Source organism: Oryctolagus cuniculus, chromosome 12, assembly GCF_051225735.1.
Source record: "Oryctolagus cuniculus isolate XC-2025 breed Fujian yellow rabbit chromosome 12, ASM5122573v1, whole genome shotgun sequence".
Lineage (NCBI taxonomy): Eukaryota > Metazoa > Chordata > Mammalia > Lagomorpha > Leporidae > Oryctolagus > Oryctolagus cuniculus.
Window position 1 is genome coordinate 23,818,236 of NC_142878.1, and position 25,086 is coordinate 23,843,321.

The 25,086-nt window shown below is 43.6% G+C and overlaps 1 protein-coding gene across 8 annotated transcripts in view; it reads left to right on the forward strand.

Annotated features, from left to right (window-relative positions):
• TXNDC16 (thioredoxin domain containing 16) overlaps window positions 1-25,086 on the forward strand; it is a 100,604-nt gene that overhangs the window by 4,540 nt on the left and 70,978 nt on the right. For 3 of the 8 annotated variants that reach the window (XM_008269654.5, XM_070053661.2, XM_089309704.1), the window contains exons 2-5: window positions 5,573-5,851; window positions 7,131-7,213; window positions 14,276-14,349; window positions 15,826-15,900. In XM_008269654.5, coding sequence (XP_008267876.4) covers window positions 5,689-5,851; window positions 7,131-7,213; window positions 14,276-14,349; window positions 15,826-15,900 — 395 coding nt within the window. In that variant the 5' untranslated portion in view covers window positions 5,573-5,688. Of the gene's footprint in view, window positions 1-5,039; window positions 5,261-5,572; window positions 5,852-7,130; window positions 7,214-14,275; window positions 14,350-15,825; window positions 15,901-25,086 lie in introns of all 8 variants that reach the window. The other 5 variants (XM_089309699.1, XM_089309700.1, XM_089309702.1 and 2 more) reach the window with 3 other exon arrangements.

Consider the following 25,086-nt stretch of genomic DNA (forward strand, 5'->3'; position numbering starts at 1 on the left):
GATTTGATCACGGGGCCCTACCCTAGCAGCCTAACCCCATCCAATCCCTTCCCCGAGACCCCACCTTCAGGCGCTATAATTGGATCCAGGCTTTACCCTAAACCTTCAAGCTAACAATCCATTAACTGTTAACATAAAACCTTAGGGTTTAAACATCTGTGAGTTTGGGGAGCCAAATCTTACGGAACCATAACACAAAATAAAAAGAAATCATACAAAAAGTGAAATAAAAAATATTGAATTACAAGTCCAATTTTAAAATAGATTTAACGGACAAAGAATTACAGCATGAGATTGCTGTAAACACTTCTAAGCATTTCTACTCAATTTCTGTATTTAGCTCATTGTTGCAGATCAGAAACAACTCGTTCTCATCTGCACTTGCCCAGGGGCATCATTCTCTGTGGTCCTTGACTAGTGACGGCTCCTTCCTTTTTATTATCCCAGACCACATCTGACATTGGCTTTGGGGAAGATGACTTCTTTCAGAGGCTGGGAAGTTAGAAGTTAAGTCAGCTTCATGACCAAAGAAGGTTGGGGCAGGGTTTAGGATTGTTTGACCTTTTGTACAGTTGGTCTCTTGGAAGACGACTCTTCTCTGAGTTCTGTAGTTCTCTTTCTTTTCTTTTCTTTTCTTTTCTTTTCTTTTCTTTTCTTTTCTTTTCTTTTCTTTTCTTTTCTTTTCTTTTCTTTTCTTTTCTTTTCTTTTCTTTCTTTCTTTCTTTCTTTCTTTCTTTCTTTCTTTTTTTTAAGATGTGCTTATTTAGTTGAGAGAGCATGAGAGAGAAGGGGAGGGGGAGGAGGAGGGAGAGGGAGAAAGAGGTCTTCCATTTGCTGGTTCATTCCCCAAATAGCCATAACGGCCAAGGCTGGGATGCCAGCGTTGCAAGCAGTGGCTTAACCTGCTGCGCCACAATGCTAGCCCCTTGACCCCTTGAGTATCTTTCACTTAATACCTTGTTAAGCACAACCAACAGCAACCAGTGCTAATCTTCTGTCCTCTAGCTTTTTCTCTTAAGAAGCCTACAAGTAAGTTCATCAGCCACATGCACTCAGTACAGGTTCATTATAAATTCATCAGTTACCTGTCATCCCCAAGTTATTAAAGTGACAGTTTTATCAAACGTTTTGTCGCTCCTTCCTGTGGATCACTGGCTGAGCTCCAGTCTCTGATAAATGTCGGCTTGAGTAAGCCGAGAACACTGTCCTTGCCACTTGGCCTCTGAGCCAGGATTTGGAGTTTTTAGGAAGGCAGCAGTCTCCCCTCTAGTTTGTGTGCCAGTGCCCCTCAAATCTCAGTGGCTGGAAACACGACTTCTTTCTTACATCACATGCTTATTGCACATCAGCTGGGGGTTCTCTCTGTTGTGCCCACGTTGGCACACTAGCCACCGGTTAGGCATTTCTGGTGACTGTAACAAGAAAATAAAGTCTGGTGTTATCACATAGTAGCTGTTAAAGCCTTTGACTGAACAAGAATAAGCTGCTTTGCCCACATTTTATTGGTCACAGTAAGCTGCTTGATGGCCACGGAGAGGAGGTGGAGGGTATAATAACTTCCCGAATCGAAGGGAAAATATACCCTATTTAGGCAAATGGTTCTGAAGATTTCAAAAGTCTCTTCCCTCCAACCCCACAGTGGCTTTTTCCGTAACAGGAAAATTTACTTCCACTTGTTCATTGTTTCGGCATTGACCTTCTTATTTCCAAAAAATCTTGGGTTTTGGTCTGTGAAAGTTGAGTATTTAGTTATCTTTCATCCCTTTTCCCACCTCAACTGCAAGCTCCCTAACCCTGTCTCCTCATCCTCTCAATGTTTAAGTTATTGTGATGCTGTAAACTCTGTTTCTAGATGACCTATATTGTATTCTTTAAGTATTTTTTAAAATAATCAAATACTATCAGAGATGGAACAAAGCTACAGAGATTAATAGAGTTCTTGTCCCTAAAAATAAGTAGCAGTAATTCCCAATGTCTCCAATGGCCCAGGTGCACAGTACTTTCACATAGGTATCCAAAAACTGGATGTATGGTTAGACCTTTAGGTGCTTCAAAATATGTTCTGGGGGAAAAGAAGAATGAGCTAAACTTAATGTCTGACTTAGGGTTAAAAAAAATAGCATTGTAACCTCAAGGCCAGGAAAAATGATATTTTATACTTGAATCTTCCATTTGTGCTTTTGCTTAATGTTTTATGGTTTAACTGGGTTATAGCTATTTCGTGTACTAATGTATGTTGTATAATTATTCTTTTATCCTATAGAATGCATGCATTTCCCTCCAGAATGTAAGGAAAACAGTGGATGACCTATTTTAAAACATCCTCATTAATAAAAAGCGGCTTTGAAGTAGGCTGGTTTAAAAATGGCTATAATGTATAATCAATTTTCATGGCATGGATGCCCATTAATTATATCATTAAATTACATTTATATATCTCTCTCCTAGTTCTCCCTCTTCATTTTACCTGTGGTTTTGAATTCTTGACTCACTGTTGAAAATTGATGGTGAATTTGTTCACGATATAAATGAGCTCTAATGAACAGAATTATTAGTAAGTAATCAACAAACAGCTCCTTTTAAAGAAATAGTTGGGGCCAGCGCTGTGGCGTTGTGGGTAAAGCCTCTTCCTGCAGTGCTGGCATCCTATATGGGTGCGGGTTCGAGTCCCGGCTGCTTCACTTCTGATCCAGCTCTATGCTATGGCCTGAGAAAGCAGCAGCAGAAGGCCCAAGTGCTTGAACCCCGACACCCATGTGGGAGAACTGAAGAAACTCCTGGCTCCTGGCTTTGGATTGGCTCAACTCCGGCTGTTGCGGCCATTGGGGGAACAAACCAGTGGATGGAAGTTCTCTCTGCCTCTGCCTTTCTGTAACTCTGTCTTTCAAATAAAAAATAAATAAATCTTTAAAAAAACAGTTGCTCATTTAGGAGAGAGAGTATGTGCTTATGTATGATTGTGGATGGCAGTGGTTTTTCCATAAAGCTTTCTTTTTTTTATTTCATACTTTACTGAAGAATTCTGTCTTATGATTATTTACAAATACCTTTTTGTTATTTTTTTTCTGCCACCTATTTTGAAGTGGTGATCTTGCATTTGAAATTAAATTAAAAAAATTCCTGTCTGTACATGGGTATATCTTTGCCTGCTAGAAGTATATGACATTTTAATATAAGTATTATACTAATATTTCTAAAGCATTCTTTTTTTAAGATTTATTTATTTATTTGAAAGGCAGAGATAGAGCAGAGGCAGAGAGAGTGAAAGGGAGGGAGGGAGGGAGGGAAGGAAGGAGAGAGAAAAAGAGGAGAGAGAGGTCTCTGTTGGTTTACTCTCTAGATGGCCGCAACAGCCGGAGCTGTGTTGATCTGAATCCGGAAGTCAAGAGCCTCCTCCGGGTCTCCCATGCAGGTGCAGGGGGCCCAAGGACTTGGACCATCTTCTACTGCTTTCCCAGGCTACAGCAAGAGCTGGATAGGAAGTGGAGCAGCGGGGACCTGAACTGGCACCCATGTGGGTTGCCGGCACTTCAGCCCAGGGCATTAACCCGCTGCGCCACAGTGCCGCCCCCCCCCCCAACCAGTCTTTTTTATTTTTTATTTTTTGACAGGCAGAGTGGACAGTGAGAGAGAGAGACAGAGAGAAAGGTCTTCCTTTTGCCGTTGGTTCACCCTCCAATGGCCGCTGCGGCTGGTGTGCTGCGGCCAGCGCACCGTGCTGATCAATGGCAGGAGCCAGGTGCTTCTCCTGGTCTCCCATGGGGTGCAGGGCCCAAGCACTTGGGCCATCCTCCACTGCACTCCCTGGCCACAGCAGAGAGCTGGCCTGGAAGAGGGGCAACCGGGACAGAATCCGGCTCCCCGACCGGGACTAGAACCCGGTGTGCCGGCGCCGCAAGGTGGAGGATTAGCCTAGTGAGCCACGGCGCTGGCCACCATTCTCTTTTAAACTTAGGTAATACAGCTCATCAGTGGATAAACTTTCTGAAGTTGTTCAAGGAAAACTTGGAAATAGAACAATAGAAGACAATGAGGATTGACAGCAGATGCAGAGGATAGCATGGAAGTAAGTACACCAGGGGAGAAGATGAGGATATTTAGAACAGCAGAAGATACGGGGCAGGTGTTTGGTAAGAGGCCCATGGACCCATATCACCATGCCTGGGTTTGAGTCCACTCTGTTGCTCCTGATTGCAGCGTCCTGCTAATACTGACCTTAGAATACAGCGACGATTTATCAAGGGGTGGGTCCCTGCTACCTATGTGGAAGATCTAAATTGAGTTCCTGCCTCTTAACTTTAGTTTGGCCCAGTCCTGGCCATTTTGGGCATTTGGGGAGTGGACTAGGAGATGGGACAGCTCTCTGTTTATGGCTGTTTTCTGCCTCTCAAATGAAAGATACTTGAATTTCTTTTTTTTTTTTTTTAAGATTTATTTATTTATTTGAAAGTCAGAGATACACAGAGAGGAGACACAGAAAGAGAGGTCTTCCATCTGATGGTTCACTCCCCAGTTGGCCACCACGGCCAGAGCTGTGCCGATTCGAAGCCAGGAGCCAGGAGCTTCTTCCAGGTCTCTCACGTGGGTGCAGGGGCCCAAGGACTTGGACCATCTTCTAATGCTCTCCCAGGCCATAGCAGAGTGCTGGATTGGCAGTGGAGCAGCCGGGTCTTGAACTGGCACCCATATGGGATGCCGGTGCTTCAGGCCATGGCATTAACTCACTGCGCCACAGCACCAGCCCCGTTACTTGAATTTCTAAGCAACTTACAGAAATCTAAGTCTTTGGTATTAAAAATGTGTATTTTGAAGGGTTATTCTCATAGTTTTAAAAAAGATTTATTTTATTTAGTTATTTGAAAGACAAAGTTAGAGGTAGAGACAGAGAGAGAAAGGTCTTCCATTCACTGGTTCACTCCCCAAATGGCCACAATGCCCGGAGCTAAGCTGATCCTAAGCCAGGACCCAGGAGTCTACTCTGGGTCTCCCATGTGGGTACAGGGGCCCAAAGACTTAAACCATTTCTGCTGCTTTTGCAGGTGCATCAGCAGGGAGCTTAATTGGAAGTGGAGCAACCAGGACTCGAACTGGCGCCCATATAGGATGCCAGCGCCGAAAGCCGGGGCTTTAACCTGCTGCACCACTACACTGGCCCCATTCTTACATAGTTTTAATAAATTCCAGTGGGCTTAAATCTAAGAGGTAGTAAGTGTAGTAGTCCTGTATTTTGTATGTCTCAGTCCCATGTTAATGATATTAGGTAAGTATTTGAGTATTTATTGTATGTCAACTGTGCATACGGATGTAATATTCAATTTTAAAGGTGGATTGGATAATATTTGAGACTGAACTTTGGAATCTCTGAAAGTAACAGTTTAACACGCTCCAGTAAGTATTTGAGAGTGAAGTTACTTAAGTATTTTCCAGATAACTTTGATACCTTTTGCAAGCATCAAAAATCAATAGTATTGGCAAATCAATGTCATTATATATTATTAGTAAAATACTAGCAACATTAGATAATGAGTAATGACTTCACTTTTTCTCTTTGGATTTTACTTCATTCATTCAGCTAGCAAATTCATTCAACAAGAGTGTGAGGAATACCTTCTTGCCAGGTGTTGTCCCAGGCAACAGAAGACAGCAGTGACCGACAGGGACAAAACCTGCTCAAGTACAACACAGCCGATGATGTGTTCCAGCTTCCGTGTGTTTAGAGTTGGGATCTCTTTTGTCACGATGTGCATTTTTTACAAGTCAGCAGCAAATTCTCTACCGGAACTGAGTCCTCATGAGTATTTCAGTACGTTGCAGCCAGGAAAAGCCTCTTTAGCTTATTTTTGTCAAGCTGGTGAGTATCTTTAAAATTCGCATACAATTCTCATGAAGCTTTTTATTACCTCTGTAATCAGCTGTGCCCAGTGGGAACTTGCCGTCAGGTTTAATGATATGTGCTTTCAAGCTATTGCCGTAATAGGAGTCCCTTGGTATGAATCTGGACTCTGCCATTTGGCCTGTGGCATGGCCTTGGTCAGTCCACTTAGTTTCCCTGTTTTTTGTCATCTCTTATGAAGAAATACTACTTGCTTTTTATAAGTTTGTTGTGAGGACTAATTGCATTTATTCATGCACTTAGTTCGTAGTAATTGCTAGACGAGAATTTACTGTTTTTATAATATCTGGATTTCATCTGGTCAATTCTGGAAGTATATTTTCTCATTCTTGTAGCAGATAAATATTTTTAGTTTTTTATGACTTGAAATGTAGTGTTAACAGTGCATTAGTTTAATGCTCGGTTTTAGCTGTGTCATTAATTACACTAAATTGACAAATAAAAACTAGTGACCTTAACTAGTCATTGTAATAATCTTGATTAAATCTTTATGCCTTAAAAGTACTATTCTTGGGTTTAGTAAGAGAATCCACATTTCTTTTGACTCCTTTAGTATAAATGTGATTTTTAAAATGGTGTTTTAAAATCTTTAAAGTTTTGTGTCATGTGAACACGTGTGTTCTAAAGTTGGAAGAATAATGCCAGGTGTCAGGTTTATTTATTTTTTTAAAGATTTATTTATTTGAAAAGCAGAGTTACAGGGAAACAGAGTCAGAGATCTTCCACCCGCTTGTTCACTCCCCAAATGGCCACAACAGCCAGAGCTGCAGGAGCTTCCTCCAGCTCTCTCATGCAGTGCAGGGGACCAAGCCCTTGGACCATCTGCTGCTGCTTTCCCAGGCCGTAGCGGAGAGCTGGATCAGAAGTGGACTCGAACTGGCATCCATATGGGATGCTAGCGCTGCAGGCGGTGGCTTTACCGGCTAAGCCACAGCACCAGCCCCCAATGTCAAGTTTAAATAAAACATTTATTTATTATATTCTTGTTTAGGTAGTTTTAAAGCCTATTTACAAAGCTAAAATATACCATTATTATTCCTAACTAAAAACCTAAGAATAATAAAAAGGCAGTAGGAGAACAAGGTGGGAAAATATGTAACTAGATATGTTTAGTTACTTGTTATTGCATGCTGGTTGGACAAATGAATATATTCTGTGTTGGCATATTTTGATTTTAATTTTTAAAAGTTGATCTTTTAAGGAGAAAGTAATATTCATAAAATGGTTTTTGTTTTAGATTCTCCAAGTACATCTGTATTTCTTGAAGGGCTACATGAAGCTGTTAGACCACTCCAGGACTATGGAATTTCAGTTGCAAAGGTAGAAAGATTGAATAGTAGTAAAATAATACTGACAAACATTTTCAACTGTATGGCTTAAGACAGAGTATCTAAAAATACTTCTGTTTCATATCCTTTTCTAAACTGGAAATATATATTTTCTCAAACCCAGAAAGATAGTTTTGGATTATGTATATCACAATACAATAGTTGGGAAAAAGCTATTTAAAATTCCTTAACTTAGAATTTAACTTTATTTCACAAACCATTCTATTTGAATATGGTATCATTTTCAAATCTATTGCTAGGCTTTTTATTTTTTTTAATTTTTTTTCTGACAAATATGATAGGCACAATTCAACTATTTATTACATTTCTATTAGTATGAGCTAAAGTAACAAAATTGAGCCAGGTACTTCTCCTGGTCTCCCATGCGGGTGCAGGACCCAAGCACTTGGGCCATCCTCCACTGCACTCCCTGGCCACAGCAGAGAGCTGGCCTGGAAGAGGGGCAACCGGGACAGAATCCGGCGCCCCAACCGGGACTAGAACCTGGTGTGCCGGCGCCGCAAGGCGGAGGATTAGCCTAGTGAGCCGCGGCGCCGGCTAAAATTGAGGTAATTGAAGAACTTTTTTTTTCCCCACTCTTTTTTTCTAAGTCTTTGTTATTTCTGTTGCATTTTCTCACATTTTATTTATTTTTTAAAAAATTTATTTATTGAGGCCGGCGCCGCGGCTCACTAGGCTAATCCTCCGCCTAGCGGCGCCGGCACACCAGGTTCTAGTCCCGGTTGGGGCGCCGGATTCTGTCCCGGTTGCCCCTCTTCCAGGCCAGCTCTCCACTGTGGCCAGGGAGTGCAGTGGAGGATGGCCCAGGTGCTTGGGCCCTGCACCCCATGGGAGACCAGGAAAAGCACCTGGCTCCTGGCTCCTGCCATCGGATCAGCGTGGTGCGCCGGCCACAGCGCGCGGGCCGCGGTGGCCATTGGAGGGTGAACCAACGGCAAAGGAAGACCTTTCTCTCTGTCTCTCTCTCACTGTCCACTCTGCCTGTCAAAAAATAAAAAAAAAATAAATAAATTTATTTATTGAAAGGCTGAGTTACGGAAAAGGAGACACAGGAAGTTTGTCCATCTGTTGGCTTTCTCCCCAAATGGTCTCAAATAGCCAAGGCTGGGCCAGGCTGAAGCCAGGACCCAGGGGTTTCATCCAGGTCTCCCACATGGGTAGCAGGTATTCAAACACGGGTACCATCTTCTGCTCTCTCAGGTGTGCTTTAGTGTGGAGCTGGATCAGAAATGGAACAGCTAGAGCTCGCACTGGTGCTCATATGGGATGCTGGGGTCACAGGCAAGGGCTTAGCCTCTGTGCCACAGTGTTGTCCCCTCACATTTTATTTTTACTTTTTAAAATTTATGTGAGAGTCAGACTTAAAGACAGAGAGATGGATGGAGACAGGGACAGGCAGAGAGAAACTCCTGTTGTTGGTTCACTTCCCAAATGCCTGCAGGGGCCTGGGGTGGGCTGAGGCTGAAGTCAAGGGCTGGAAACTAAATCTAGGTTTTCCACATGCATGGCAGGAACCAAAATGCTTGGGCCATCACCACTACCTCCCAGGGTCCACAGTAACAGGAAGCTGGAGTCAAAAGCCAGGGCCACATACTCTAGTTTAGGACACTGGTGTCCTAACTGCTAGGCTAAACGCCCATCCCGCTCACATTTATTTTTAGAACAAATTTACAGCAACTCAGCTTCAAGTATATATTTGAATACTTTTTGAGGAAAAAAATTAAACTTGCCGCAGGGTATTATGGAGAACATCAGTATGTATCTCGATTAGACAGTGAGGTTAGGGTTTGTTGGCTAGAAAAGGGAATGAGGGGGCTGGCGTTGTGGCGTAGCTTGTAAAGCTGCCGCCTGCAGTGCCAGCATCCCATATGGGCGCCGGTTCGAGTCCCAGCTGCTCCACTTCTGATCCAGCTCTCTGCTATGGCCTGGGAAAGCAATAGAAGATGGCCCAAGTCCTTGGAACCCTGCACCTGCATGGGAGACCTGAAAGAAGCACCTGGCTTCGGAGATCAATGCAGCTCCAGCCATTGAGGCCAATTAGGGAGTGAACCGTTGGGTGAAAGACCTCTCTCTTTCTCTAGCGCTCTCTCTCTCTCTCTCTCTGCCTCTCTCTCTCTTTCTCTCTCCCTCTGCCTCTCCTCCTCTCTCTCTGTAACTCTGACCTTTCCTGGCATGTAGCCAACGTTTAGTACGTGTATGTGATGTTGAAATCAGCCCATCGTATTTAGTTTTATTTTGAGTAGAAAGACAATTAAGATTCCCTTTCCTTAGAGGGTTTATATCCTCAGTAGCAGGGAATAAAACACATCTACAAATCCTTTGGAAAACCAGCAGGTCGTTGTAATAAGAGAGGTACAAAGAAAGTGCCCAAGAGGATTAAATGAAAGAAAGTCTGTATCTAATTATTGAGGCGAAAAGTCAGATGACCCTGGGGATGGCGCCACAGCAAATGATGCTTGAGATTATCTTCAGAAGTTAGGATTGCGGTAGGTAGAGGTGGATGAAGAAAATGCTAAAATATAACAAAAGTTCCAGTTAATACAATGATTGTTAAGCTAAATACAGTAACCTAACCCTACTGTATGATATTTAGATGGGTGTCTAAGAGACTTCAGAAATTTTCAGAGTATATATAGGGCAAAGATATACTATGCAAGTAGCTATATGATTATATACAAGTAGATTTTTAAAAAATTTTTTTTTATTTTTTGACAGGCAGAGTGGAGAGTGAGCGAGACAGAGAGAAAGGTCTTCCTTTGTCATTGGTTCACCCTCCAGTGGCTGCCGCGCCGTGCTGATACGAAGGCAGGAGCCAGGTGCTTCTCCTGGTCTCCCATGGGGTGCAGGGCCCAAGCACTTGGGCCATCCTCCACTGCACTCCCGGGCCACAGCAGAGAGCTGGCCTGGAAGAGGGGCAACCGGGACAGAATCCGGTGCCCCGACCCGGACTAGAACCCGGTGTGCCGGCACCACAAGGCGGAGGATTAGCCTAGTGAGCCATGGCGCTGGCCTGTTTTTTTTTTTAAGATTTATTTATTTGAAAGAGTTAGAGATGGAGGGAGGGAGGGAGGGAGGGAGAGAGAGAGAGAGAGAGATTTTCTACCTGTTGGTTCACTCCTCAGATGCCCCCAATGACCAGGACTGAGCCAGGCCCAAAGCCAGCAGCCTCATCCATATCTTCACGTGGGTGACGGGCCCAAGCATTTGGGTCATCTTCTGCTGCTTTCCCAGGCTATTAACAGGGAGTTGGATCAGAAGTGGAGCAACAGGGACTCAAACTGGCACCCATATGGTTAACCCATAACAGGCTTAACCTGTTATGCAACCATGCTGGCCCCTGTACCCTCCTCGACGTCACTTCTCACTTGGGAAACCACAAGAACATAAAAATTGCCTTTCTTCTTGTATTCTTGTTCCACTACAAATTCTTCTTCATGTGTAGTCACCTGTGTCAGAGCACAGCACAGTCCTGCTCAGAAGGTCTTTTTATGGTTATGGTAAAATTAAAACTCCTGAGTAAGATGGACACTATCTTCAGCTTTGATCTCATTCTTTGTCTCTCCATCTTGCTCACTTTGTCCCTCATCATCTTTCTGTGACTTGACCCTGCTGTTGCCACAGGGCTGTCATGGGCGATTTTCCCTGCACGAACTCTTCTCTCCCACATTTGTGTGTCATCTCATCTTCTCAGTTCTTTGCGTAAATAGCACCTCAGAGGAGCCTTCCCTGATGACCTATCTAGAACACATGCTAACCTGCCGTCCCTTCACTGTTTTTTATTTATAGCACTTAAGTTGCACATTAGTTGGTTTTTCAGTTGTCTCCACTTTTAGAATGTAAGGTTAAAGGTTAAGTTTTTTATTTGGAACTTAACTCTACTCAAGTGACTCGAGCAGTGACTGTCACATAGTGGATGTTCAAATGTCTGTTGATGGATGAACAGACAGATCTTTTCTCATGATGTCAACTATCCACATGCTCCAATTTAAAACAAAATGTGGAATGAGACGATTTTTGGTATGGCTGTACTCTGACTTTTAATTCTCTATTTCTGATATCCTTTCTTAGTGTTAGTTCTCCTTTTGTAGCTTTTTGAATAAAGGCCACTTCCCCAATTGTCTTTCTGCTTCCTCAAAATCTATTAAAATTAATTTGCAAAATGGAAACAAATCCCCATCTTTTAGTATATGTGCTGCCGAAGCGAGCACAACAAATCCCCATCTTAAAACCAACAAAATCTTTACCAAATCCTCAGCAAAATAACTTTTATAAATTTTTCTAGCTTTTGTTTTGGTCATTTGTGTTGGTGGCCACCCATTTGCCTCATGTGGGACCCTCTTCATTCTCTCACTCTTTGCTCCCCCACTCAGGAGGCATATATATTCTTTCTTTCTTTTTTTTTTTTTTTTTAAGATTTCATTTATTTATTTGAGACGTAGAGTTACAGACAGTGAGAGGAAGAGACAGAGAGAAAGGTCTTACTTCCGTTGGTTCACTCCCCAAATGGCTGCAATGGCCAAAACTGTGCCGATCTGAAGCCAGGAGCCAGGTGCTTCTTCCTGGTCTCCCATGCGGGTGCAGGGGCCCAAGCACTTGGGCCATCTTCTGTTGCTTTCCCAGGCCACAGAAGAGAGCTGGATTGGAAGAGGAGCAGCCGGGACTAGAAACCGCACCCGTATGGGATGCCGGCACCACAGGCAGAGGATTAACCTACTGTGCCACGGCACTGGCCCCTAAGGGGGCATATACATTCTAAGTCTTCTAACATTTGTGAAAAGTCTCTTGAATCTCTTCTGTTCTTTTTGGCTCTTCTTCTAGTCCCAGTTATCTTTTTTTTTTTTTAAGATTTCTTTCTTTTTTTTTTTTTCCATGAAAAATTACACAAAGAAGGAGAGGCAGAGAGAGAGAGAGAGAAAGAGAGAGAGGTCTTCCATCTGCTGGTTCACTCCCCAGCTGACCGCAACAGCTGGAGCTGCGCCAATCCGAAACCAGGAGCCAGGAGCTTCCTCTGGGTCTCCCTTGTGGGTGCAGGGGCTCAAGGACTTGGGCCATCTTCTACTGCTTTCCCAGGCTATAGCAGAAAGCTGGATCAGAAGCAGAGCAGCCGGGTCTTGAACTGGTGCCCATATGGGATGCCTGCGCTTCAGGACAGGACATTAACTTGCTGCGCCACAAATAAATAAGTGTTTATTTATTCATTTTTATTTATCTGAAAGGGGTGAAACAGAGAGAGATCTATCTGCTGGTTCACTGCCCAAATACTTGTAACAATCAGGGCTGTCAAGCTGAAAGCAGGAGCCAGGAACTACATCTGTGTCTCCCATGTGGGTGGCAGGGACTCAGTACTTGAACTGTCATTGGCTGTTTCCCAGGCACATGAGTAGGAAGCTTGATTGGAAGCAGAGGCTGAGGCAGGACTGGATCCCAGGCACTCTGATAAGGAAGTGAGCGTGTCCCAAGTTGCGACTTAACCTGCCGCACCACAACGCCCACTCTGCCCATCATCGTTGACCTGTGCTCCTGTACCTGGCTCTTAGTGTTCTTCTGTATTGTGTCTTCATGTTACTGCCAGGATTGCCTTTAAAATATATATATATATATACATATATATATATTTTTTTTTTGACGGGCAGTGTGGACAGTGAGAGAGAGAGACAGAGAGAAAGGTCTTCCTTTTCCGTTGGTTCACCCTGCAATGGGTGCTCTGGCGGCGCGCTGTGGCCAGCGCACTGCGCTGATCCGAAGCCAGCTTCTCCTGGTCTCCCATGCGGGTGCAGGGCCCAAGGACTTGGGCCATCTTCCACTGCACTCCCGGGCCACAGCAGAGAGCTGGCCTGGAAGAGGAGCAACTGGGACAGAATCTGGCGCCCCGACCAGGACTAGAACCCGGTGTGCTTGCGCCGCAGGTGGAAGATTAGCCTATTGAGCTGCGGTGCTGGCCTAATATATATATTTTAATATGTATATATTTTCATGTAGAATTCAGACTCCAGGCTACCCAGGGCTGGTTCAGTTGCCCTTATGTCACTGGGGACACAGTTCGTTCCTTCTGTTGCGTCTTCCTTAGCAAGCAGTGCCTTCTGTAAAGATGCCTCATGGACACGAGTTCTACTGGTGCTCTCACTGTCTTGCCTGCTTTTTGTGTCAAGAAATGTGAAAAGCAAGAGGATCAGTCAACCTCTCCCTTTTAAGAGCCTTCTAGGAATTCCAGTGTGGTGACTTCTCACACTGTTTACCATCTCAGATTGTTGGGATTATTGGACAGCCTTATAATAGGGCACTGTTTGTTTGTTTGTTTGTTTTTCTTAAAGCAAAGTTCCTTTAGTAAACATAAGGGAGCCGGTGCCGCGGCTCACTAGGCTAATCCTCCACCTTGCAGCACCAGCACACCGGGTTCTAGTCCCGGTTGGGGCGCTGGATTCTGTCCCGGTTGCCCCTCTTCCAGGCCAGCCCTCTGCTGTGTCCCGGGAGTGCAGTGGAGGATGGCCCAAGTGCTTGGGCCCTGCACCCCATGGGAGACCAGGAGAAGCACCTGGCTCCTGGCTTCGGATCAGCGTGGTGCGCCGGCTGCAGTGTGCTGGCCGCGGCGGCCATTGGAGGGTGAACCAACGGCAAAGGAAGACCTTTCTCTCTGTCTCTCTCACTGTCCACTCTGCCTGTCAAAAAAAAAAAAAGGAAACATTTTGGGTAGGAAACCTGTGGTCTAGCTGCTAAGATGCACCTCTTGCCTTTTTTGCATCCTTTTTGGTCTTTCCTTAACTGTCTCTCTCTCTCCTTTTTTTTGGCCTGGTTACCTCCTCCATGTTCCATAAGACTGAAGTCAATGTAAACGCTTAAGGGTGGAAACCGCTTCTTCTGTAGGTTCATCATTCACTTGAACAAGTGGGCCATTGTAGTGTAGAAATAAAAAAACAGGAAAATAAAGAATTTAACCTGTAAACAGCTGTAGTGTTTAATTCTTGTGTGTGTTTTTCTAACCAGGGAAGTTGGCCTTGTGATATGTACTCTAAACCTTATATATAATCTTTTAAAGGTTAATTGTATCAAAGAAGAAACTTCAAGATACTGTGGAAAAGACAAAGATTTGATGAAAGCATATTTATTCAGGTAAATTTAAAAAAAAGTTTTAGACAAATATGAAGTTCTGCCTTTATAATATTCAAGGATATAAAATGTCACTAAGTCAGACTAGGGTTGTATGTAGTAAAGTCATATGAAGTTTAGTAAAAAGTACAATAGATCTAGTCCCTAATGTCTCTACATTTTAGCCTCCTTGCTTACAAAATGAGAAGAGTAATACCTATGTCATGGCGTTGTTTTAGATGTTATGTGACACTTTTATGTCATTTTCTACCACACATGTGTGGTAAGTAGGCACTTAACAAATTTAGGGTTCTGAGTAGATATGTTGGGTCCACATTTAGGTATAAAATGTCCTCTATTTCTTCTTCTTCTTTTTTTTTTTTTTTTTTTTTTGACAGGCAGAGTGGACAGTGAGAGAGAGAGACAGAGAGAAAGGTCTTCCTTTTCCGTTGGTTCACCCCACAATGGCCGCTGTGGCCGGCAGCCGGCACGTGGCGCTGATCTGAAGCCAGGAGCCAGGTGCTTCTCCTGGTCTCCCATGCGGGTACAGGGCCCAGGGACTTGGGCCATCCTCCACTGCACTCCCAGGCCACAGCAGAGAGCTAGACTGGAAGAGGAGCAACCAGGACTAGAACCCAGTATGCCAGCGCCACAGGCAGAGGATTAGCCTATTGAGCTGTGGCACCGGCCAATGTCCTCTATTTTTGCGGCATGTTTCAATGTCTAGGTTATGGATTCCTCTGCCTTTGGGTCTACTACTCTTCCTGAGATTTCTCAGATCCTTGACTCAGTTGGGAATTTGGCTTAGGAAGTGGGAGAGACCTCTTTTTCTTTTCTTTCCTACTGGTCTCCTTCCTTGTCCATTTTGGGGAATCTGTGCAATGGCAAGGTCAATAGAAAGCCTTTCTTGGACTAGAGTTTTTGACCAGATCTGTGGCCTAGCTTTTCAAAGTCAGCATAATTGCTGAGTATACAATAAAAATTTGAAAGTATATTATTTACCTAGCACTCTGGTAAGGTACATAAGCATATAGATAAGACAGAGGCTTTAACATCAAAGAACTAAGAAACGAATGTAGACAAATCAAATTTTTTTTTCAAGATTGATTTATTTATGTGAAGGCAGAATTACAGAGGAGAGAGTGGGAGATCCTCCATGTGCTAGTTCCCTCCCTGATGACTGTAATGGCCAGGACTGGGCCATGCCAAAGCCAGGATCATGGAACTCCATCTGGGTCTCCCACATGAGTAGCAGAACTCAGGCACTTTGGTCATCGTCTGCTGCTTTCCCAGCAACATAAGCAGGGAGCTAGATTGGAAGTAGAGCAGCCAGGACTTGAACCATGCTCGATTGGAAGTAGAGCAGCCAGGACTTGAACCATGCTCACTTTGGATGCTGGCATTACAGGCAGCGACTTAGCCCACGGCCCCACAACGTAGCCCTGACACATTGAATTCTAAGGCAATATAACTATATTGTGTTTTAAACTTCTTTCCTAGGGGAAATATACTGCTCAGAGAATTCCCTACGGACACCTTGTTTGATGAGAATGCCATCGTTGCCCATGTTCTCTTGTAAGTACAGGGGGCACTTGTTCACTTATTTATTGTTACTTACCTACTGTTTTCATTAAATAACCATATCCATTAAAGTATGTTAGGAGTTTGACGTTATAATGACAGCCATCAGTTTCACACAATTTCCTTTTCTGCCTCTCTGCATTGAAGATCTAAAATCTCTCTCTCTCTCTGATTTATTTATTTATTTTAAAAGTCAGAGTTAGAGAGGAAGAGAGATCCATTTTCCATCTTTTAGTTCACTCCCCAGGTGGCTGCAACAGCCAGAGTTAGGCCAGGCTGAAGCCGGGAGCTTCATCCAGGTCTCCCAAGTGGGTGGCAAGGGCCCAATCACCTGGGGCATCTTCTGCTCTCCCAGGAACATTTTCAGGAAGTTATATTGGAAATGGAGCAGCCAGGACACGAACTGGTGCCCTGTGTGATGGTGGCATAGCAGATGGCAGCTTTACCCTCTACACCACAATGCTGGCCCCTAAAATTTCTTTAATGGCAAAGGATAAAGCAACAAATAAACACACTGTGAAAGCAGGAAGTGATCACATGGTCGCATGGTCATAGGATTTTTGATTCTACCAGTAAAGTGAAGATGTTTCCAGGTATCTTGGTCTGCTTGGTTTAGACTGGTACTATAAACAACAGAAACTCTGTTTCCATGGTTCTGGAGGCCAGGAAGTATAGATCAAGATGCCGACAGGTTTGGTGTCTGGGGAGGGCCTCTGGTTTGTAGATGGCCATCTTTCCTCTGTTCTCGCATGGTGGGGGAGGTTGAAGGAACTCCCTGAAATAACTTTTATAATGTCATCCGTGAGGCCTCTGCCTTCATGACCTAACTACCCAAGACCCCGCCACCTCCTAATACTGAGGCTTTGCCAATCACCAGAGCAGGAGGAGACCAGGCCAGAATCCTGTGTGAGCTTTCAGGCCTGGCCAGAGGCAACTCCAAACTTTGCCTGGTATCCTCCTAGGGCAAAAGTGCTCTCATCACACCAGACTTGGTGAACAGCCAGTGCCGTATGAAAACTGGGGCCAAAGACTTGGGCCTCCCCCATTATGATCCTTTAGACCAACCATGCTCCCCTGCACACCTGTGCTCCCAGCCCAGATGCCTCTTTATCAGAGATGGGGATGAACCTTGGTAGTTCACTAAGCCTTCCTTAACGAAGGTCGCTGGCACAAGTGTTTTTCTCAGCTTTTAGTCAGTTCCTTTCCACTCCTAGCTTTTGCATCTTTTCTTCTGCCAAGTGACCCATAAAGAGGAAGGGAACCTTTTGGGGAGTTCCTTGGAATGAGGTGACTCTTTCTGTCTGTGCTGTATCCATCTTCCATCTGACCCTTGCCAGTTGGCCATCCTGTTAGATGAAAAATAGAACCTTGTGGAGCCAGTGCCTCTTTTATGTCTTGCCTGCACTGTCACAGTAGCTAACAAAAGTATTTTTTTTCTTTTTAAAGATTTTTATTTATTTGAGAGGCAGAGTTACAGAGAGAGAGAGAAAGAGAAAGGTTCACTCCCCAAGTGCCCTCATTAGTGGAGCTGGGCCGATCCGAAACCAGGAGCCAGGAGTTTCATCCAGGTCTCCCATGTGGGTACAGGGACCCAAGAACTTGACCATCTTCCACTGTTTCCTAGGCCATTTGAGGGAGCTGGATTGGAGGTGGAGCAGCTGGGACTTGAACCAGCACCAGTTAGCAGTGCGAATGCCGGAAGCAGAGGCATAACCTAGTACCCCACAGTGCTGACCCTGTAAATAAAGTCTTTTTATTTAAAGATTTATTTATTTATTTGAAAGGCAGATTTACAGAGAGGAGAGGCAGAGAGACAGAGACAGAGACAGAGAGAGAGAGAGTCTTCCATCCACTGATTCACTCCCCAAATGGCTGCAACAGCCAGAGCTGTGTCAATCCAAAGCCAGGAGCCAGGAGCTTCTTCTGGGTCTCCCACATAAGAGTGCAGGGGTCCAAGGACATGGGCCATCTTCTACTGCTTTCCTAGGCCACAGCAGAGAGCGGGATCTGAAGTGGAGAGTCGGGACTTGAGCCCATATGGGATGCTGTAGGCGGCAGCCTTACCTGCTATGCCACAGTGCCGGCCCCATAAATAAAGTCTTGATTGTTAAGTTTAATTTGCTATTCAGTTCTAGTTGACCATTTCAACACTTGATTAGCAAACAGTGTAGGCAGGCAAGTGATCAGATGAGTCTCTGAGAGAGCTTTCTGATGGATGTGAGACAGACTTGTAAGTTCCAATACATGGGTATTACTCTTCTCATAGAAACCATTGTGTGGCTGTTGTATTCTACGGAGGTAGAGACAGCAGAGGGGACTTGATTTTTAATTCTTAGGAGGTAAAATTACTTGGATTTTGTAGTAGTTAATTTGTCAACAGTCAACAAAACTACGAGCTTGAGTTAATCCTTGATTTATTTCCTTTCCCACCCACACTACCCGAAGACCACTGTGGTCTCCTTCTGAAGTAGGCAAAGGAGAGCAAGTTTATAGAACATGCGTCTACTTTAGAAAGGTGAATGTCATGTCCATTTTCAGATATAGTTAGGCATTAGAACCCTGTGAAATACACATCTAGGTGTTGTCAACATATAAATGTTATCTGGAGAGTGTTCTAGGACAACACCAACACTTAAGGGAAGAAGAACTGAGAAAAATGGGAAGTATCAAGGAAGTAGAATCACTTTTATTATTTATTTACTTGAGAGGCAGAGTTACAGACAGAGAAGGGGAGAGACAGAAAAGTCTTGCAGCTACTGGTTCACTCCCCAAATGGCCACAATAGCTGGGACTGAACAGATCTGAAGCTAGGAGCCAGGATCTTCTTCCAGGTCTCCCACGTGGGTGCAGGGGCCCAAGTACTTGGGCCGTCCTCTGCTGCTGTCCCAGGCACATTAGCAGGGAGCAGGATTGGAAGTGGAGCAGCAGGGACTAGAACTGGCGTCCATATGGGATGCTGACACCACGAGCAGCGGCTTAGCCTACTATGCCATAGCACTGGCCCCAGAAATAGAATTCAGAAGAGGCAGTGTCCTCATTTTTGTTTAAAATGTAAGAAAATGACTTGTGGAACACAGTAATTCACGAAATTTTCCAGTAATGAGATTTAGATTGTTAAAAACTATGCCAAATGGTATTCCCTATCACAGCAGAACCTTGAGGACTGCCATGAGGAATAAAAATGTCTTTCACTCTATCAGCCTAATTTCGTGTGCTAAGGCATCCTTTTGAGATGCACCTTGCTGACAAGCAATTTCTTTCTCTATGTGTCCTCTGTTGGAGTTGCACAGTGCTTGTAGACAGGGAATTGAACTGTTGCTTCATTTCTTTGCTCACTTTTCTATTGTGTTTTAATTCTCATTAATTTTTGGTTGCTCTCCTTACACAAAGGAAAAACTGTAGAATTTTTTCCCCAAGTTGATTATTTATCTTTTGAATTACATTGTTGTTCTTTTAAGAGTTATGTAGTCAAATTTATCTTTTTCTCTTTAGACTTTTGAATTTTAAATTGTGCTGTGCTCTTCCTTATGTCGTTTTATAAAAGAATTCATTGAATTTTTTTTGGTTTTCAATTGATAAACTTTGTTTTTTAGAGAAGTTGCAGATTTACAGCAAATTGTAACATTTATGGAAAATTGAGCATAATGCAATTACCAAGTATCTCCTTTCTCCTCTGTATATAGTTTTCCTTGTTTTTAACATTTTACATTATTGTGGTGCAGTTCTTACTAAAGTGTATAGTTTGCACTAGAGTTCATTCTTTCTGTTTTATGTAACGACATATTTTCACCATTACAGTATCATACAGAGTATTTTCACTGCCCTAAAAATCCCCCCTACTTCACCTGTTCATCACTTTCCTTCCTCCCAAACTATTGATCTTCACTGTCTAAATAGTGTTGCCTTTCCCGGCGGGTCATACATTCGAAATCATAGGGTTTGTAGCTCTTTCAGATTGATTTCTTTCAGCTAATATATTTAAGATTCTTCTATGTTTTTTTGTGGAGTGATAGTTTATTTTTAATCATTAAATAATATTTTGTTGTATGAATGTACAGCTGGTTGATTTTCTGTTCACCATGAAGGACATCCTGGTTGTTTCCAAGTTTTGGCAATTGTGAGCAAGGTGCTGTAAACATTCATGTGCAGGCTTTTTGTGTGGGTTTAAGTTTTTAACTAATTTGTGTAGGTGCCTGGGGTGAGATAATAGGATCGTTAGGTAAGACTGTTTTTAGCTTTGTAAGAGACAGCCAAGCTGTCTTTTTTTTTTTTTTTTTTTTTTTTTTGGACAGGCAGAGTGGACAGTGAGAGAGAGAGAGAAAGGTCTTCCTTTTCTGTTGGTTCACCATCCAATGGCCGGCGCACCGCGCTGATCCGAAGCCAGGAGCCAGGTGCTTCTCCTGGTCTCCCATGTAGGTGCAGGGCCCAAGCACTTGGGCCATCCTCCACTGCCTTCCGGGCCACAGCAGAGAGCTGGACTGGAAGAAGGGCAACTGGGACAGAATCCGCTGCCCTGACTGGGACTAGAACCCGGGGTGCTGGCGCCACAGGCTGAGGATTAGCCTATTGAGCCGCGGCGCCGGCCCCAAGCTGTCTTTCAGTGTGGCTGTACCATCATGCTTGGCCATCAGCAATGAATGTGAGTTCATGTTGTGCCGTGTCCTTGCCAGCATTTGGCAGTATGAATTTGTGACAAAATTTTAGCTGTTCTAATAGGTTTGTAGTGGTATCTCATAGTATAAAACATCATTTCAGGGGCCGGCACTGTGGTGCCAGCATCCCATATGGGTGTTGGCTTGAGTCCTGGCTGCTCCTCTTCTGATCCAGCTCTCTGCTAATGTGCCTAGGAAAGCAGTGCAGGATGGCACAAGTGTTTAAAAAAAAATTATATATATATATATATATATATATATATAAAGAAGGAAAGCATTATTTCATTTGCTTATTTGCTGTCTGTATATCTTCTTTGATGGGTTGTCTGTTCAGAACTTTTTGCCTATTTTTAAAATTGGGTTGTTTTCTTGCTGAGTTTTAAGTTTGTACATTTTGGCCAGTGCTATGGCTCACTTGGCTAATCCTCTGCCTGTGGCACCAGCACCCCGGGTTCTGGTCCCTGTTGCTCCTCTTCCAGTCCAGCTCTCTGCTGTGGCCTTGGAGGGCAGTGGAGGATGGTCCAAATGCTTGGGTCCCTGCACCCGCATGGGAGACAAGGAGGAAGCACCCAGCTCCTGGCTTTGGATCGGTGCAGCGCCGGCCGTAGCGGCCATTAGGGGAGTGAACCAACAGAAGGAAGACCTTACTCTCTGTCTTTCTCTCACTGTCTATAACTCTACTTGTCAAATAAAAAAAAAAAGTTTGTATATTTTAAGTCTTTTATCAGCTATAGGCTTGCCAATATTGTCTCAGAATCTTTTTTGTTTTTCATTCTCGTAATAGTTTGTGGCTTTTTTTTTTTCATTCTGTTAATTTATTTTACATAGCATAAGTTTATAAGGATAATGAAGTCTAAGAACAGTTTCTTTTCCTATAGATTGTAAACATTTTAAAAAATATTTCTTTAAAGACATTTATTGGAGAGGTAGAGTTACAGACAGAGAGAGGGAGAGACAGAGAGAAAGGTCTTCGATCTGCTGGCTCACTCCCCAAATGGCCACAATGGGCCGGAGCTGGGCTGATCCGAAGCCAGGAGCCAGGAGCTTTTTCCAGGTCTCCCACATGGGTGCAGGGGCCCAAGGACTCAGGCCATCTTCCGCTGCTTTCCCAGGCCATAGCAGAGAGCTGGAATTGGCAGAGGAGCAGCTGGTTCAGGAACTGGCATCCATGTGGGATGCCAGCACCACAGGTGGGGGCTTAACCTGCTACGCCACCGTGCCAGCCCCTGTAGATTGCACTTTTGATGTTGTATCTTAAAATTCGTTCTGGGACTAAAGCTGTGGTGCAGCGAGTTAAGCCACCATCTATAATGTTGGTATCCCATATGGGCACCAGTTCCAGTGCTGGGTGCTCTACTTCTGATCCAGCTCTGTGCTGATGCACCTGGGAAAACAGCAGAAGATGGCCCAAGTCCTTGGGCCCCTGCAACCACATGGGAGACCCAGAAGAAGCTCTTGGCTCCTGGCTTTGATCTGGCCTGGCCCTGGCCATTGAGGCCATTTGGAGAGTGAACCAGCAGATAGACGATGTCTCTCTATCTCTCTCTATAGCTCTGCCTTTCAAATAAATAAATAAATCTTTAAAAAAAGAATAAGAAAATTCACTTAAAAATCAGCTCATTCCCAATATAAGGCTACCAAGATTTTCTCCTAGCTTATAGGATTTTTAAATATTTTATTTATATATTGAAGAGAGAGAGTTAACAGACAGAAGGAGAGACAAAGAGAAAGTTCTTCAATCTGCTGGTTCACTCCCCAGATGGCTGCAGTGGTTAGAGCTGAGCTGATCCAAAGCCAGGAGCCAGGAGATGCTTCTGGATCTCCCAAGTGGGTGCAGGGTCCCAAGCACTTGGGCCATCTTCGCTGCTTTCCCAGGCCATAACAGAGAGCTGGATTGGAAGAAGAGCAGCCAGGACTATAACTGGTGCCCTTATGGGATGCTGGCACTGCAGGCAGAGCCTTAACCTACCATGCCACAACGCTGGCCCCTCTTCTAGGATTTTTAAAATTTGGTAGTCTGTATTTAGGTCTGTGATCCGTTTTGACTTAATTTTTTTATAAGGTTTAAAGTCATTGTGCTGGTTTATTGTGTATGTGGATGATCAGTTTTCACACCCTTTGTTGAAAAAGTATCCTGTTTTTCACTGAATTGCCTTTCCTCCTTTGGCAAAGATCTCTATATGTGTGGGTATTCTTACTGTCATACTGTTTTTATTTGACATGTAAAATTTCGTCTCCTTATAATTTAATCAGTGAATGGTATGAGGAAGGGACTTAGCAGTGTATTTATCATCCAGATGGTGCCTGAGGTTAGTGCAGGTGGTCACTGTTTGAGGTGCCACTGTGTACACTTAGGGCTCATATGCATTTGGATCTGTTTGTGGACTTTCAGTCTCATGGTTTTATAAAGTAATATCTCAATTTCTATACCCTTTCCTATTTCTCTTCAGAATTGCTTGTTTGTTTTTCTATTTGCATATGACATTTCAAAGGAGCTTGCCCAGTTTCTTTTCCTCTCTGCTTAAATCCTAGCATGAAATTTATGAATTATCTTAAGGACAGTTGACATCTTAAAAATGAATCTTCTCATCCCAGAACATGATGTCTTTCTATATGTCCGACTCTTCTAGCAGTGTTACTCAAGACAGTTTTAAAGAGAAATATGAAGTTCACAACAAAATTAATAGGAAGTTACAGAAACTTCCCGTTTATCCCAAGCCCTTACATATACATAAACTTTCCCACTGTTAGTGCCCCAACACTAGGGTGGTGCATTGGTTACAATTGATGACTCTGCATTGACATGCTTTCATCACCCAGTACATAAGGGTTCATTCCTGTGTTCTCTGGGTTTGAATACATGTATAATTACAGTGTCCTGCAGAGTATTTTCACATGCCTAGAAATCCTCCGTGCTCCACCTCTTCTACCTTTCCCCCAATTCCCCAGCCCCTAGCAACCACTCATCTTTTCACTTTCTCTGTCGCTGTGCCTTTTCCCAGAATGTTTATATTTGGAATCATACAGTGTGTAGGCTTTTCAAGGCTTCTTTCACTTAGTAATACATATTTAAGGTTCCTCTGTGTTTTTATGGCTTGATAGCTCATTTTATTAAATTGCTGAGTAAAACTCACTTGTATGGATGTACCACAGCTTATTTGTCCATTTAACCTATTGAAGAATATATTGCTGCTTCCAAGTTTTGGCAGTTTTGAGTAAAACTGCTTTAAATACCTGTGTACAGCTCTTAAAATCGACAAGTGTTTGTAGATCATGTTTAGATTGCTCTGAAAACACTGTTCCTGAACTGAAGGCTTGGAATAGAGAATATTTGTGTTAGTTTATTGAGCTTGCTTTTTAAAAATGTATACACCATGCTGTTATTCTTTTCTCCTAAAAAGTGTTTGAATTTGTTCTTTATATAGTGTTTTGACTGAGACCAGTGATCCACAATTAGACTTGAACTTTGCTGCTTTGTCAACAGATAAGACCAAGGTTTTAGATAATTTCCTACTTTCAGGATACAGAAAAATGCAATGAGAACAACTGTGTGTGTGTGTGTGTGTGTGTGAGAGAGAGAGAGAGAGAGAGAGAGAGAGTTTTCTTAGAGTCAGACCTCACAGCAGCCTGAGTAACATGGTAGTGGGTATTCCTCACCCCCAGTTCTCCAGTGTGACAGGCTGAGAGTCAAATGCTTATACCTATACGTACATCAAGTTTAGAAGAAAAGCTTGAAAATTACAAATCTCTGAGCTTCACTGGGAGCTGGAATATTTATTCTGTCCCTCTGAAGAGAACGTGTTTACGCTTTTCTCTGAAATGTAAGAGCAGAAGAGGAAGGGCTGTATCCCTAAATGTCAGCATTTGGCTCTGAGGAACTTAACAAAGGGTTTATCACCCTTTGAATGGGAGCAGATGGCTCCTGGAGAAAAGGAGACAAGCTTAGAATGTAAAGAGGAGACATTGTGCACCTTGTGTCGAACTGTGGGAACAGTCCAGGGAGGATTGCCTGCGAACAGAGGCAAACATGTAGATGTCGTAAATATTTCCAGATTTCACAGAAGTGGAAAGATTGGTTACCAGGAAGGGTGTGCGGAATCTGAGAGGAGGAAGGAGTTGTTGATAGACTCTCTACTTTTCAGCCTTGTGGGTACCTTTTATATGTCCCTTTTTAGAGTTTATTTTATTTATTTGAAAGGCAGAGTCTCACACACACAGAGAGGGAGAGAGAGAGGAGGAGGGGGAGGGAGAGGCAGAGGGAGGGAGGGAGAGATAGCAGGGAGCTGGGTTGGGAGCAGAGTGGCCAGAGCTTGAAGTGGTACTGCAATATGGATGCCCGTGTTGCAAATGGCAGCTTAGCCCGCTGTGCCACAACACCAGCTCCAACCTCTTGTGTTTTGAACTATATAGAAGTATTAACAGTTTCCAAACTAAACAAAATTTAAATTAAACTATGAGAATTTGGATTCACAGGCTAAAGATTATTGGTTTTCTAAACATACACAGTCAAAACTGGTAGAGTTGAACC